Here is a 14,116-nt window from a genome sequence, read left to right on the forward strand (position 1 = left end):
TGTGTTTTGGATTTGTGCTGGAAGCAGTGCTGATAACACAGGGATGTTTCTTGTTACTGCTGAGCAGTGCTCACACAGCATCAAGGCCTCTTCTGTTTCTCAGCCCATCCCACCAGCAAGCAGGCCAGGGGTGCACAAGAAGCAGGGACAGGACACAGCCAGGACAGCTGACCCCAACTGTCCAAAGGGATACTCCACACTACATGGCATCATGCTCAGCATGAAAACTGAGGGAGTGAGGGTGTGTGTGGAGGTTAGCTGGGGCTAACATTGCTCAGAGACTGACTGGGCATCAATTGTTTGGCAGCAAGCAATTCTTCTCCTTTCGCATCATTTGTTTTCTCACAGGTTTTGTTTTCTTCTCATCTTTGTTGTTGGTTTGGGGTTTTTTTTCCCCTGAATTATTACACTGCCTTTATCTCAATCCACGTATTTTCTGACTTTTACCCTTGCAATTCTACCCCTCCACCTCACTGCAGGGACAGGAGTGGATGAGCAGCAATGTGGTGCTTAGTTGCCAGCTAGGATTAAACCCCATACCATAATTGTAGCTCTTTGCTACAATGCCTTGAAATTTGAAGTTATAAACTCACAGTCAGGTTTGCTTGGGGCTTTTTCCCAATGTAGAAAAGTCCGAGCATGTAGTGTTTTGTAGGAAAGTATTCCAGGTTCTTTTCCTGGCCACAGTGTTAAAGTTCCAGAGAGAAACTAACCCAAAATTTCTGCTTCCCTTGAGGGACTATGTTAATTTGTACTTAAAACAAGAGGACTATGTCATAAGACTTTTACAAGCTTTGAAAACCTGTCATTAAAAGGAAGGACTACTTTATTAACTTTAAATTTTTAGTAATTTCATTCTTTACTGAGAGGTTATTGGATTATCTTTTTTTAATACATGATATGCAAATATTTTGGTTTTGAAATTACTCTCCTAAGGAGCTGTAGCATTTCCAGGTTAACAAAATGTCATCTCCATGTTCTGCTAGCTTCATCAGTTTCTGTTGTGAAAAATTCTTTGTCCTTCTAGTTCTTAGGCTGCCACATTTCAGGAGAAGCATAAACTGTCTTGTCAGGCAGAATACCTCTCTACTTTTAAAAGACTATACAAGATACTTCATACAAAGGCTCCAGGAGCTTAGTATAGTTGTAAGTCAGCATTACAAAGACTAGCTGCTCCTACAACTCATGTTCCAGAAAAATAATGGAAATGTACCCTGCAAATCAGGGCACAGAAATGCTGCAAGCTCCACAGGCAACTCACCAGCAGACATCAAAAATCGATCAACTAAATAAAAATACCTCAAAGCCTACTGTCCTGGATCCAGTGGAGAAGCAACAGCCACATGAGTAAACTGAAACCTACTCAGAACTGTCAGGTACTCACAAGAAAGTATACTGAGGTTGAAAGCTCACCTCTTGTAAGAAGCCAAAATTCAGGGCAGGGATTCATACTGCAAGGAACCATAATCTGAAAGCACTATGTACCAGGCCAGTACTAGACTGGAAAACATCTTTTTTAAAATGACAGTCACAAAGCAAACTGTTCATTTTATTACTGTATAGGCCTGAATGTTTTAAATTACTTAGTGCTATCTGAATAGAAACCCAGTTCTGTATCACTAAGTAGGATTATAAGCCCCAGAAATACAGGCATCAAGGTTTTGGATGCTGTAAGTTTAATTATTTAACTACGGGGGTTTTTTCACTATATTTGTTCTAAATCCCACAAAATGAAAGCATCAGCCTAACTTTTGCACTATTGTCATCATTATGCAACATCCACATCAGAAGTTGAGTATACCTTACCCATAATGCAGTTAGTGGAACATTCCTGATTTTAGGATAGAGAACTCCTAACAACACTTCCTTGTGAATTTTATGATTCTGTTTATAAATGTAAAAATACATAGCCTAACACAGGCTCATGTTCCCTTATTCTCAAAGTGTATGAAGTAAAAGAGGAATTTAGATACTTGAGTCCCATACTTTTTAACCTTTTAATCATCTCTGCATGAATGCTTCAGGATAAAAAAAAAAACCCCAAACCAAAACACCACAACAAAACATAGCCAGTGCCAACAGAGTTCTGAAGAGTGATTTAAACAGAAGGCAAGTGCTAGCTCACAATTAGACACCAAGAGGTAAGAAAAGTAAGAATTAACCAGTTTGACAACAGGCAGGCAACAATATAAGGGAAAGATTCACACTGACAGATATGAACTGGGTAGCAACTTGAAATAAAACAAGGATTAACAGGTGACCTCAAGACAGCTTGTAAGTGGCACTGGACAGTGAGACTGAAAAACAGGACAAGCCTCAATGGCTGTGTCACTGGTTTTGAAAGAGCCAAAGTATGAAAAAGTAGCCTAATTCCTGGCCTACTGATTCAGTTCAATAATTATTTCTATAAATATTAATGAAAACTTTGAATACCTTTATCTAATGCCATACCATACACAATCTTTTCCCTTTTCCTGTACTTGTTAGGAATTGAGCATTATTACACATCCTGTGCAGTCATATTTTTCATCAGAATTTTGTGTACCTAGATTTTTAGTATACAAAACATTAAAATGGCAGAACTAGCTATTTTTCCTCCTTTCCCTTCAACAACACTGAAGTTGTACCACACTTCATAAATGCCTTTCTATAAATTACTTTAGTCTAAGTCCCTCACTCCCTCTGAATTCACAGGCTTTTGTTTTGAGAGAGGAAGGAACAACTAGGAGGGGAGAGGGAAATTCTACATTTAACATGAACATTTAAATTGCATTTTTTGATGAAGAAGTTTCCTGCATAAGCTCAAAACTCCTGCCAACATTGAAAGAAATCTAAAAATATTTCAAATCAGTCATAAAATTTTAGCTTCCTCCTGCAAGATTTTACAGCAAAGGAACAATTGAGAAACCAAGTTTAAGTATTATCTGTGCAGTAATCCTTAACTGATGGATCAAAACAGCTGAAAAGAAATCAGTCACAAACAAGAAGTTCAGTGCTTGTTGATATTTTCAGAGTACCAAGGTTGTTAATGGAAAAAGCCTAGTAATCATTATTAGCTAATTAGCTACCACAAAATGTAATTAAAAATTAAAATAATAATCCAAATAATAGTAAAGGGAAGAGGGTTCCAAGCAGAAATACTGGTTTTCTACTCCTGCTTGTGCAATGGAGAGGTAGCAGAAGATTTCACTCTGATATCAGGGAACCAGAATGACCCAGGGCTTCCTGCCTCCCACCAGCAGCTCCAGCAAACATGACTGGGGGAGAACACCATGAGGATCTTGCTTGTATGCCCAGTTCTGAAGGGATCAGTCCTACAAAATTCTCTTCATTGTAGCCCACTGGTGAGCCTTTGCCACCTCATGGTGGTGTTCAGTCAAAGGCTGGACTCAATGATCTTGGAGGTCTCTTCCAACCTTAATGATTCTACGATTCCTTTTTTTTTTTTTTGAAAGGAAGAAAAGTGACCCTGAAAAGCCAGAAACCAGACAGCCCACCCTGCAACTACTCTAAAAAGTGAAGGGATACTTCACTGTACGATACTCACTAGCAGATCATTTGGCTAAAATAGACCAGATATTATTATCAAATAAGACTTCCACATTTGCCAAAACTAAATTAATTTTTAAAACTCTTATGCTCATTTGAAAAAACTGACTTCTGCACAGGTTTCTTCCCCTCTGTATAGCACTAATATTAGATAATTATTGGGATCAAGAGTGTGCTATTGACAGGTGCCAGCTGTCTTTATCATGTTGATGCCATTTTAAAGAAAGTGTATTTTCTGTTAGTCTGATAACAAGGAAGAAACTGAAATCAAACAATGGAATCAGTTAATATGAAAAGCCCTGGCCACAAAACTACCAAGACACTAAGTGTCTCCAAAAGCAGCCAATGGACAGAAGGGGAAAGGCCATGCACAAAATACACTCTCTGCTGGAAAACAATCCAAAGAATGGCGAAAGGATATGCTGACAAAAAACTGAAGGGAAGAACTGTAGAAATTTCCCAAGTAGGCAAAACTGAGAACATGAGCGCAACTCAACCACAATATTAAAAAAAAATTAAATTACTAATTAAATAGAAATGTATGCATTAACAACAGTGGTAGAAATAAACACTAAAGTGAGAACTGAGTCCATCAATAACTTTCCTTAAGCTTAATTTCCAATGAGTTGTCCACTGAGTTTGCCACTCATTTCAAGAGTGGCAAAGGCAAGCATGAAAGCTAACTTTACATCTGTCTCACCAGGTTGTTAGGAGTCAAGCAGGAACACCATTCCTCATGATGTCTGACTGCAAGGCTTAAATTTTCTGATCATACCTTACATAGTGCTAATTAGTTTGAAGGACATAAATATTTAGTCTTTAAAGTGACTTGCTCAGCTCTACATAAGGCACAATTTTTTTTTCTTTTTCAAAACCAGAGGAAATTTCCTTTTATCTTCAAGTCTTGACCTGGGTGTCTCAGAATACTATACAGTCTAGGATGCCAGAAAACCTGAGACAGTTACAGAACCAAGCCAGTTCACAGGCATAAAGCAGGACACATCATTTGTTTTCCACTCTATCATAGAATCTTCATGTAAAACTTTTAGGTTATTTTCAGGCCCGCACCACAAAGAAATTAATTCTTGCAGTACCCAAATCTTTATATCCTGATATTCATGGTAGCTCCATGAAAGATGATTTTGGTCTCATCTCTTTCAGAATACTTCATTCACGTATACCTCATGTCTCCTGCCTGAAAAAGTTGGGAGTGGGCAGGGAGAGATGGGGAAATAACCTGACAAAAGGAAAAAAACTGAACTACATTACTGAATACTTAAAAAAGGTATTTAGTAGAAAAATGAAAACAGGTCACTAGATCATGTAAACATTTGTAAATTAATGGCATCATTTTAATGATACCAGACAATATAGTGAAATATACTTTGTCTAAATTTTTCTAGGACAAACTTTTAACTATTATAGAGACAAAACTCTCCTCAGACAAGGAAAGAGGATAATCATTTACAGATTGAAGAAACACTGAAAAACAGACTTCAGTGAGTAGTCCTGTCCATCACAGAATGGAGAGAAGGACTAGTTGTAGTCATGACTTTTTTGCTTAATATATAATGATCCTAATTAGTTCTTTATTAATAACACTAAATACCAGATGCACAATTCTCATCTCCCACATTCTCTAAATGACAATTGTTTCAAAGCAATGCTTTATACACATTTGCGTATTCAAAGTCAGTATAAAGAATTTGGTTTCAAATGTAAGGTCACTTAATTTTTGGAGCACGGATACAAACTTCACCATTACACGAAGAATTAAGCATGCCAAAGAAAAGCATACCCTTCATTGGAGGAAAGGACAGTTACTTCAATCTTACTTCCTGCCCCACAGGCAAAAAAAAATGAAAGCTATGTATCCAAAAATATAAACACAGGCACCTGTTTGTATACACATAAATGTGTGTTCACACTCACAAAGATCCTCTCTGTGTGGTGAAAAGAAAGCACAAATAACTATACTAAAGTCAGTAATTAATTGCACCATGATGTCTCCTCTCTCATGTCTATTCCCCACTGAAACCTGTAATCACATCCTTGTCAAAAGATGCATTCAATACCCTGGATTGCTGCAAGTACATCCACTGATATGTTCTCATTTTTCAGCTCCTAATCTAGAGCCAACCCTCCTTCAAAGCTATTTAAAATGAACACAACTCCTAAAGTACATGCAGCACAATTGCCAAGTCCTTTCTCTAATAATTACTTACTTAACTTGCTGCTTACAGCTAAAAAAGTGTTTTTTCTTAGACCCTAAAACAATGAAAGCATCTCTCCAAAGGTCTACCTAGAAAACAAATGTTAACTCCAGTCTTCTAGTTTTTCATTTTTCAGTCTGTCTCTTACACAAAGCTACAAGCAAGCTAACAATGATTCAGATTTTTGTGAAGTGTAGGGACCATGTTTTAAACACAGATCACTTGCAATGTTAACACTAACTCAGTGAGTAGTCAGGACTATAAAATTGTATTTATAAACCTATAGAAGATTATGACAATGGCTGTGTCATTATGAAAACCAAAGTAATTCGTGCCTTAACATCTGCATCTTCAGGAAGTAAGCAAAAAGCAGGACACAACATTGTATTTAACAGAACAGTTGACATGCTCCTGTCCCAACAAGGTATGCTGAGAATCAAAGGTACCTTTAAAAGCAACACACAATCCAGTCTCACAACACAGCACATGCTGGCAAGTACAAGGAAACAAGAAGCAGCACACCTTCAATATAGGTCAGTCGGTAATCCACAGACACCAACACCTGCACCTAAGGGCCCACGTCTAATTCCTTAAATTAGTTCAGAGGGTGGGTGGGTAGGACAGAAAACCCTTCCAGTTTTCACAAATGATATACAATCAGGGTTAGTATCTCTTTACAAGTTTTCTCTTTCCTTCCTGGAAGCGCCCAAAATCATATGTTCCTATCCTTAGTGGGTGGCAAAACCCCCTGTCTTTCTAAAGGTTTTTCAAAGCTTAATTTTCTAAGTACCTCCATGACAATAAATAATAAATATTGCATGTAGGTATTAATTAAAAACATCACCACCAGTTGATGTTCACTCCACGTACCCCCCCATTTCAGCCAAGCAAGCTCTTGTTCCTCCAAAACACAGTGGCATTTACCTCACTGACCTTGGGACTGCCTTCCTCCAGTATTTCTCCCTCATCAGTTTGCATGGGAACAGGATCTGTGCAAAGCTCTGCAGAAATGCAAAATACTGCCTAAAAGATAAACAACAAAGATATATTTTAAAAACAATGGGTTTTTTTGCCTTTAACAATGTTATATGAGATTGCAGTGTACATAAACAACAATTCTAGGCTACGACCTTTAATACTGCCTTTCTGCACATATTTGCTGAAACTGTTTAACACAAGACAACTATTATTCAGGATAAAATAAAACTACTTAATTAAAAGAAAAAAACCTACTTAACAGGAATATACTTTCTTTTTAACTTTAAAGCATCATTGCTGAGTATTTAACGTAGTCACTGATTTTACCCATTAAAGTCACAGTCAGAAAGGAACAATCACGCAGACCAGAGCTGAGCAATTCTTTCTTACTAGGAAATAGCTTTTGTGCAAATATAAGCTTCAAAGACTCAGCTCACAGACAATCTAAAGGATATTAGTTTGAAAAATTATTAAGACTTCCAGTGATCTCACAGTACCTCTGAAGTCTTACTTTCAGGATTTTTTCCTTGACTTCATTTCAAAAATAAATACATTCTAGAATCTAAATGGTTCAGGGAACAGACGAAGTTCTTCACCTTCAGATTGGCATTTCCAATCTAACCCAGATCAACATATCCCAGTATTTCCAACATTCAACACTATTAGGCAACCTATTTTTAAGTTCATTTGACAGTATCAGTGCAGTTCCAACTGAAAAAAATCCGCACCCCAAACTCCATTTTTCAAATTGTAAAGTAACTTATGGAAGGATGCAATACAATTAGGGAGACTTTGGTGTTTAGGATTAGAATGTCTTCTACTTCATAGGATGAGGCATCTTTCAGGGGTAATGGATCAAATGCACCAGCATAAATTCAGCAGGAATCTCTCACACCGAAAATGCAAGACATAAGCCATGACCAGATCTCAAACATCCCAGGTATATGGAAAGTAAGGGCTCCCACTGAGGTAAGCCAAGAGTTGTTGGCCTTTAACAGTTGTCCCTCTCAAGATTATGTAACTCTTCAACTGCACCAGCATTTAAAATCCATTTCAAGTTACTCTACTTCAGCACCTCGGCTAAAGAGGTACTGACTGTCACCTTCGCAGCAGCAATTCCAAGCCTGGAAACTGACAAGAGAAAGCTTCTAGATGATGCACCTCCTTCGCTTCATTGTTAATGCCTGTTCAGAGTGTAGGGCTGTCTGCACTCCAATCTCCTCTGTTATGTTGCACATAGCTAAGACAACATCTGTCATGGTTGACTCAAAGAGTGAAGAACATGTTCTACAAACATTAAGGGCCTGAAGCTATAAAATGTTACATACAACTTAATAAATCTTACAACCAACAAACTGTTCCATCCAGTAATATCATGCATTCTTATGCAAAGCACAGAAGTTGCAAGGACTTAGAGCGCAGTAATTTCCTTTTCTGGGAAAAGAAGGAATAAGGAGAAAAGAGAACTCTTACCCACTTAAACATTCTGCCTTCAGCACATAATCAAGAATCAGAGGTATCAAATACTAAGCATGGCATCGATGCCAAGATCCTCTTGCCTGTAACAAATGTTTCTTGCTTTTTGTTCTGCACCCACAGTGGAGGAGGCCAGGCTGGACAGTCCCTGTCCATGGTACTTCTTCGCCATGCTCGGTTTCTGAAACCCACTCCAGAACTTCCGGAGTTTTGGAGCATGATTTTACAGTATCAGAGTCAAGTAATGGGGAAGCTCCTCAGATTTTTGTTAGACAGTCTTTTGTCTAACAGCCAAAACAGCTTGGGCCAGAAGGATTCCTGTGGCACTTACCTGGCCTCAAAATCAGAGAAATAAGCAAGAATGAACTTGAGCTACAGAAGCATTAAAAAAAGCTTATATATATAAAACAAGACCAGAAAGGTCAGACCAAGAGCACTGCAAGGGGAAGTCACTTTTCATTTAGAGTGCTGGAAGAACTCAAACATGAGCCTCTGAAAAACTGACGTGCTTTATCTTCTGAGATCCCTCACTACCAGAGGAATTGGCAGTATCTGACACCAGTTCTTATACACAACTCCTGGAAGAAGACAAAAAAACCACCAACCAGTGCATCTCAAAGGAGGAAAGAAAAGGTCAGTAGAATTAAGAAATTTTTAAAAAATGGAAAGGCTACAAGAAGAAAGACAAGCAAGCTCTTCCACAGACAACAGATTAAATACACTGGAACTATCCAGAACTCAGATCAGAGCAGGAAATTGAATTAATAAACTCTCTTCCTTCTCCATTGTATTTTCTTTTCTATGAATTTCTATTCTTCTCTCTTCATTTATCCCATAATTAATGTTTTATTGGTTTTAACATTTAAAGAAAACGTATTATATTATGTCATACAATGCTTAGTTAGAGCAAACTCTCTCCCACGGAATGATAAAAAGGTAGTTCTAAAAGGCTCAGTAATTTACCAGAAAACTTCACAGGGGAAAATGAAAATCCACCAAAAACATTTTGTAGCTGGTGCAGGAAGACCCTAAGCCACAGACTACAAGAGGTGTTGCAAGAGAAAGTTTTGCTGAACACCATCCTTTTATCATTTGGTTGGGGTTATTTTATACTTTATTGCATTTGCTTCTCGGTTCTTTCAGGAGACAAAACATCCTGCAGTAAACTACGAGCCCAATTCAATAATTTTTATATTCTTTTGCGTATATGAATCATTGATTCCCTTAGCCACTGGCATAAGAATGCTGCATTGCAAGTTTGTTTATTGCCAAAAGGAGACACTTCAAGATTCCTGAATCCTTGGGACACTACCTCTGTGGCAGACTTTTGTAGCAGTCATTTACAACTGAGGGTGACTTCTCAGCCAACAGAGACTGCTTACTGCCAGCACATTAGTTACTGATATCACCAGTTACTGCCATCACCTCTTCAGCTCACCAGCTTCTGACCAGAGTGCTAAAGGTGACACACAGGGTCATTTATTTTACACATGGAGGATGGGCCAGAAGTAAGAATTTGTACTAGCATACTAAAGGATCAGGAAAATGCCAAAAGCCTAAGGGCATTTCTTTACTTATATTCAATACTTAATGTGATATGTCAGGTTCCCAGGTGATAAAAGAAAAAGTTTATAGACAGTCCATTTAGATTTTCAGATCCAACACCTATCAACAAAGTCACTCCTGGAAAAGGTCAAAAGTAAGATAATCCTCTTCTTCTACCCTTGCATATATCCACCCAAAATACTTGAAATGTGACTGAAATCCCCCAATCTTTTTATTCATCTGATATCCTTCAGAAAAATTAATTAACTTCAACTGGAGTGAGATAACTCCAAGGGAGGTCTGACAAATAGCAATGCACTGGTACGCCCATATATGATGTGGAAAATGCACATCTAAACTTAGGAACAACTTTTATTTAACTCTTTAAAATATAATACACTGATGACTATTTATTCTCAAAGGTAAAGACATTCATTAATATGAACCAGCTGGATTTCTTATGAACTTTAATGCCTACTACTATATTGTCCTGTCATAAACCAGTATGGTTTTGGGACAATCCAGTTTGATATTTTGTCCTATTTCTGTTCCATCTCTTTCTGCAGCAAAGATGTACACATTTTGTTTAGTGGGATCAGCATGATGGATGCAGCTACCAGCCATACACTCAGTGTAGGCAGAACAGTGCAGGCAGGCTCCTTATGGATACCATCTCTGCACTACTGCATTCTAACACACTCTGGGCAAGTAAAACATGAGCAAAATTTCCATATACTTATAAATCCCTGAAATAGCAGTGAACAAAGTACATCCTCTAGGCCTAATTTTCCCTCCACATAGAAGGGTCCAGCATGGAAAAACACAAAGTCCTCAATAGCAAGAGAGAGCTGGAATTCAAATTATTTCAAATTTGATTTCATCAAACAGGCATCACTGGGACAAAGCACCTCATCTAATTCAAGGGCCTTTCATGCAGCAACACGTTTTTTTTGTTTTTTTTTTTAATATTAGCAGCAGGAATGAAACATGGACTAAAGAGAAAATATGTTCTTCATTTTATAATGAAGAAAAAAACTTCTTCAAGCTTCTAAAGAGTGCAGCTGCAAGAGCAGCACTTATTAATGTACAACCAATTGCAATTCCTGTGAATTCCCAAGTCTAAATTGGATATGGCCCACTAGAAAACCCCTGAAGGACAGGAAGACTGTGCCAACTGTCACCATTAAGCAGAAATTGAAGGTAGGTTCCAAACTCTCTCACACAGCAAAACAGGCACACGAGTGCTCTTCCAAGATGGTGATCCTGTATACAGGGCATACTTGAAACAAGAGCAGTTAGAACAAGGCAGTACTTGACTGTGTCTTAAATGAGACTGAGCTTATTTGACACAATTGTATCGACACATAGTGGCTCTCACCATTCTCTAGGTACAGACAAAAAAGTGTTCATTTTTAACACATGATCCAGCCATATTGTATTTAATTGCTAAAGCATTGTATTACACCAAGGATGTTAAGAATGTACAAAAGCAACACAAAATTTAATGTACAGAAGAAGAACAGAATATTTTTCGTCACTTTAAATGCAAGTTGCTCTGAAAGCAAGAGCATTCAGAAGATAAAAAATCTTTGACTATAACTTTATTGCTTATAGGAAAGAATCACTTACCAATTCCAGTGACATTAGAATCTCAACATAAATTAACTAATTTCAAATAAAATGGTAAATCATAGACGTCAACTTTAGCTCACAGAAACAAATCACATCACGCAGTTACATAAACTTCACACCCCAACCCACAGGAAATAACACACTAGAAAGTATATGAAAACAGATATACATTCTACAGTATCTTGAGAACCAGCATAGGCTATTGTTCTTCTCATCTCCAACTTTCAAGGTCACAATACTGAACTTTGGTTGATTTTTACCTTTGACAGTTTCCAAGGGCTGCCAAAGCCCACAAGGATCCGTCCTGGCTACATTCAGTGCAAAAACGAAACCCTAAAAGGAGAAAACAAAAAAATTAAAACATCAACCAACCATGGGCATTAGTAAATAAAAAAACACGTAACAATAGAAGTCAATTGTCTCAAAATCTCAGCAAACCTAGGTGCACAAAGTGAAAGGAACAGGCTGCCATCAGGAAAATATTTTCTTAAAGTATCCCCACAACCTCCCATCCAAACCTGGAAAAACAGTAAACACTGGTAGTGTGTGTGAGAGAATCCCCTACTGACTATGAGATACAACAGAACAGTAGGAGGCTCTAGAAACATAATTTCTGTTCACTACTGGGAAAAAACATGGGGTGAAACTGGTTTCTTGTATAAGAACTGAGAGAACACACACAAGTGTGTTGCCTTGCAGTTAAGGAAGGTGATTATGTAATCCTACCGTAACTCCTGAATATTAAATATTACATGTAAAAATGAATCCCATACGTACCAATTGTCAGGTATTTAATCCTATTTTGAAAGACCAACATAGCAGTGCAGCACTGGCTAACAATCCAGCCCATTTCAAATCATACATAATCTGTCTTAACCACAGCTAGTATTAAATACTTCAATTTTGGTTTTGCAAAACATAACCAACTTCCAGGAATTAAAAGAAGTTCAGAACTATCAGCTTACCACCATACATCTTTCAAATATCAGCTGCTGTTGTAACTAAACAAAAACATCACATACTCAATTAGGATATTGGGAAGTTGGCTTAGTCATTCATAACTTCAAAACAATACAGAAATATTTCATGGTTTTTCATCTACAGCACACTGGCAGTGTAACAGTAATGATTTACTATAAAAATTATACAGGACAACCCAGGTCTCACTGTGATGGTAATTCTCCACTTCACTTTTCAAGGCTGAAGATAGAAACATACCTTGTAACCAATTAGAAATAATTTGGTAGAAGGAGAGATACTACTGGTGCTTGAGAAGAGGATTTGCAACCTCCTTATTTCACATGGTTTAGAACAATCTCTTTGCATTACTTAGGTGGAAGGAAATCCAGGAAGGATTAGTACTTCAAGGAAAAACGAACTAAAGATATCACTCTAAACAAAGCAGCTGGGAGGAATGGGAAAAGGTGGAAATCCTCAATCTCTTACAAAAATAAAGAATCCAGAGAGGAATATTCAGGAACGACAGTCACATACCCCACAAAATCACCGTGGTGTTCTATAGCAAAACATGACATGAAAAAGGGTGTCCATTATGTTTAATTTAGTGTTGCACAACTTCATATTTTGTTCAGTATTAAATTCCTTGCACTGATGTTTTTGGTAATATATGGAAAATGTTTCAGCTGTTTACGTAGATATGACACAAGTACTTTTAACAAGATAAAGAACTGTAACTTGAAAAAGGTATCATATACATTAGTCTGTACTGCTCTTCTTGAGTAACATGAGAACAGAAGGACTATAAAGAAGTTAAAGACAACCTATACAATCAAAACACAAGTTGCACTTCACAGCACTTAAGTCTTTTTACATGAACAGCTCAAATATAAACTAACAAAACATTTCATGAAACAGAACCCTCCTGAAGATGTCAGGGGGTTTTTAAAACTACACAACATGATCTGCTTGAGAAAATCCAACCATGAGTGAATTTGTGGGTTTTTTCTCATTAAAGAACATTTGAGTCAACATTAAGGGAGACATGTAAAATATGCAAAAAGATACTTCTCAAATGGTCCTAAATCAGACTTCAATTTAGTAAATCCTGTCTCTAGCCTTTGAGTCTAAAGACAGTCTTGAAATATAAAGACACAATATTTCATCATCACCTTCCTGGTGTTCCAAACCATTTACATAAACAATATTTAAGATGCTAAATGTATCTCCTCTCACTAAAAAAGTAAACTGAAAAGACTACTTTAAAAAATGTTTTGCTTACACCTTTTTGCCACTTTCTACTGCACAAAGCAGCACTTTTCTGCTCATACCGACTTTGCTAAAGAATCCATTAAAGGTTACAGTGAACATAAAAGGTATTTGTCTTCACTTTGCTACAGCAGCCTATTGTACAGTACATATGCTACATATCACTTCTCAACTGTAATCAAGGTTACATCGCAACTATAATCAGCCAAAGGCTGCCAAGCAGTTAAGTTTTCCAAAGACCTTTGTGCTTTGTCCCACTGTCTTTTCAACGTGACTGAAGCATATATAGACACACATTTATGTGCATATACACATATATGTGTACATATATAACAAAACATCCTCAAAATTATTTCTACCTTTTCTCTTCAAGACCTTCAACACTCTACACCACAATGTTTAGGAAAACTACCAAACTGAGGTTGTTGGGAGTACTCTATCTTAACTGACTGACAGCGCCTTTTTGACAGTCAGAACCATAGCAAGAGTTGTGATGA

General features: G+C 37.4%; 1 protein-coding gene across 7 annotated transcripts in view; it reads right to left on the bottom strand.

Moving 5' to 3' along the window:
- TNRC6B (trinucleotide repeat containing adaptor 6B) overlaps window positions 1-14,116 on the bottom strand; it is a 135,952-nt gene that overhangs the window by 111,738 nt on the left and 10,098 nt on the right. For 4 of the 7 annotated variants that reach the window (XM_039571501.1, XM_039571500.1, XM_039571499.1 and 1 more), the window contains exons 2-3: window positions 11,654-11,726; window positions 6,687-6,785 (exon numbers count right to left, since the gene is read on the bottom strand). In XM_039571501.1, coding sequence (XP_039427435.1) covers window positions 6,687-6,785; window positions 11,654-11,726 — 172 coding nt within the window. Of the gene's footprint in view, window positions 1-6,686; window positions 6,786-11,653; window positions 11,727-14,116 lie in introns of those variants that run through there. The other 3 variants (XM_039571504.1, XM_039571502.1, XM_039571503.1) reach the window with 2 other exon arrangements.

The sequence above is a fragment of the Corvus cornix genome, chromosome 1A (genome assembly GCF_000738735.6).
Source record: "Corvus cornix cornix isolate S_Up_H32 chromosome 1A, ASM73873v5, whole genome shotgun sequence".
Classification (NCBI taxonomy): Eukaryota; Metazoa; Chordata; class Aves; order Passeriformes; family Corvidae; genus Corvus; species Corvus cornix.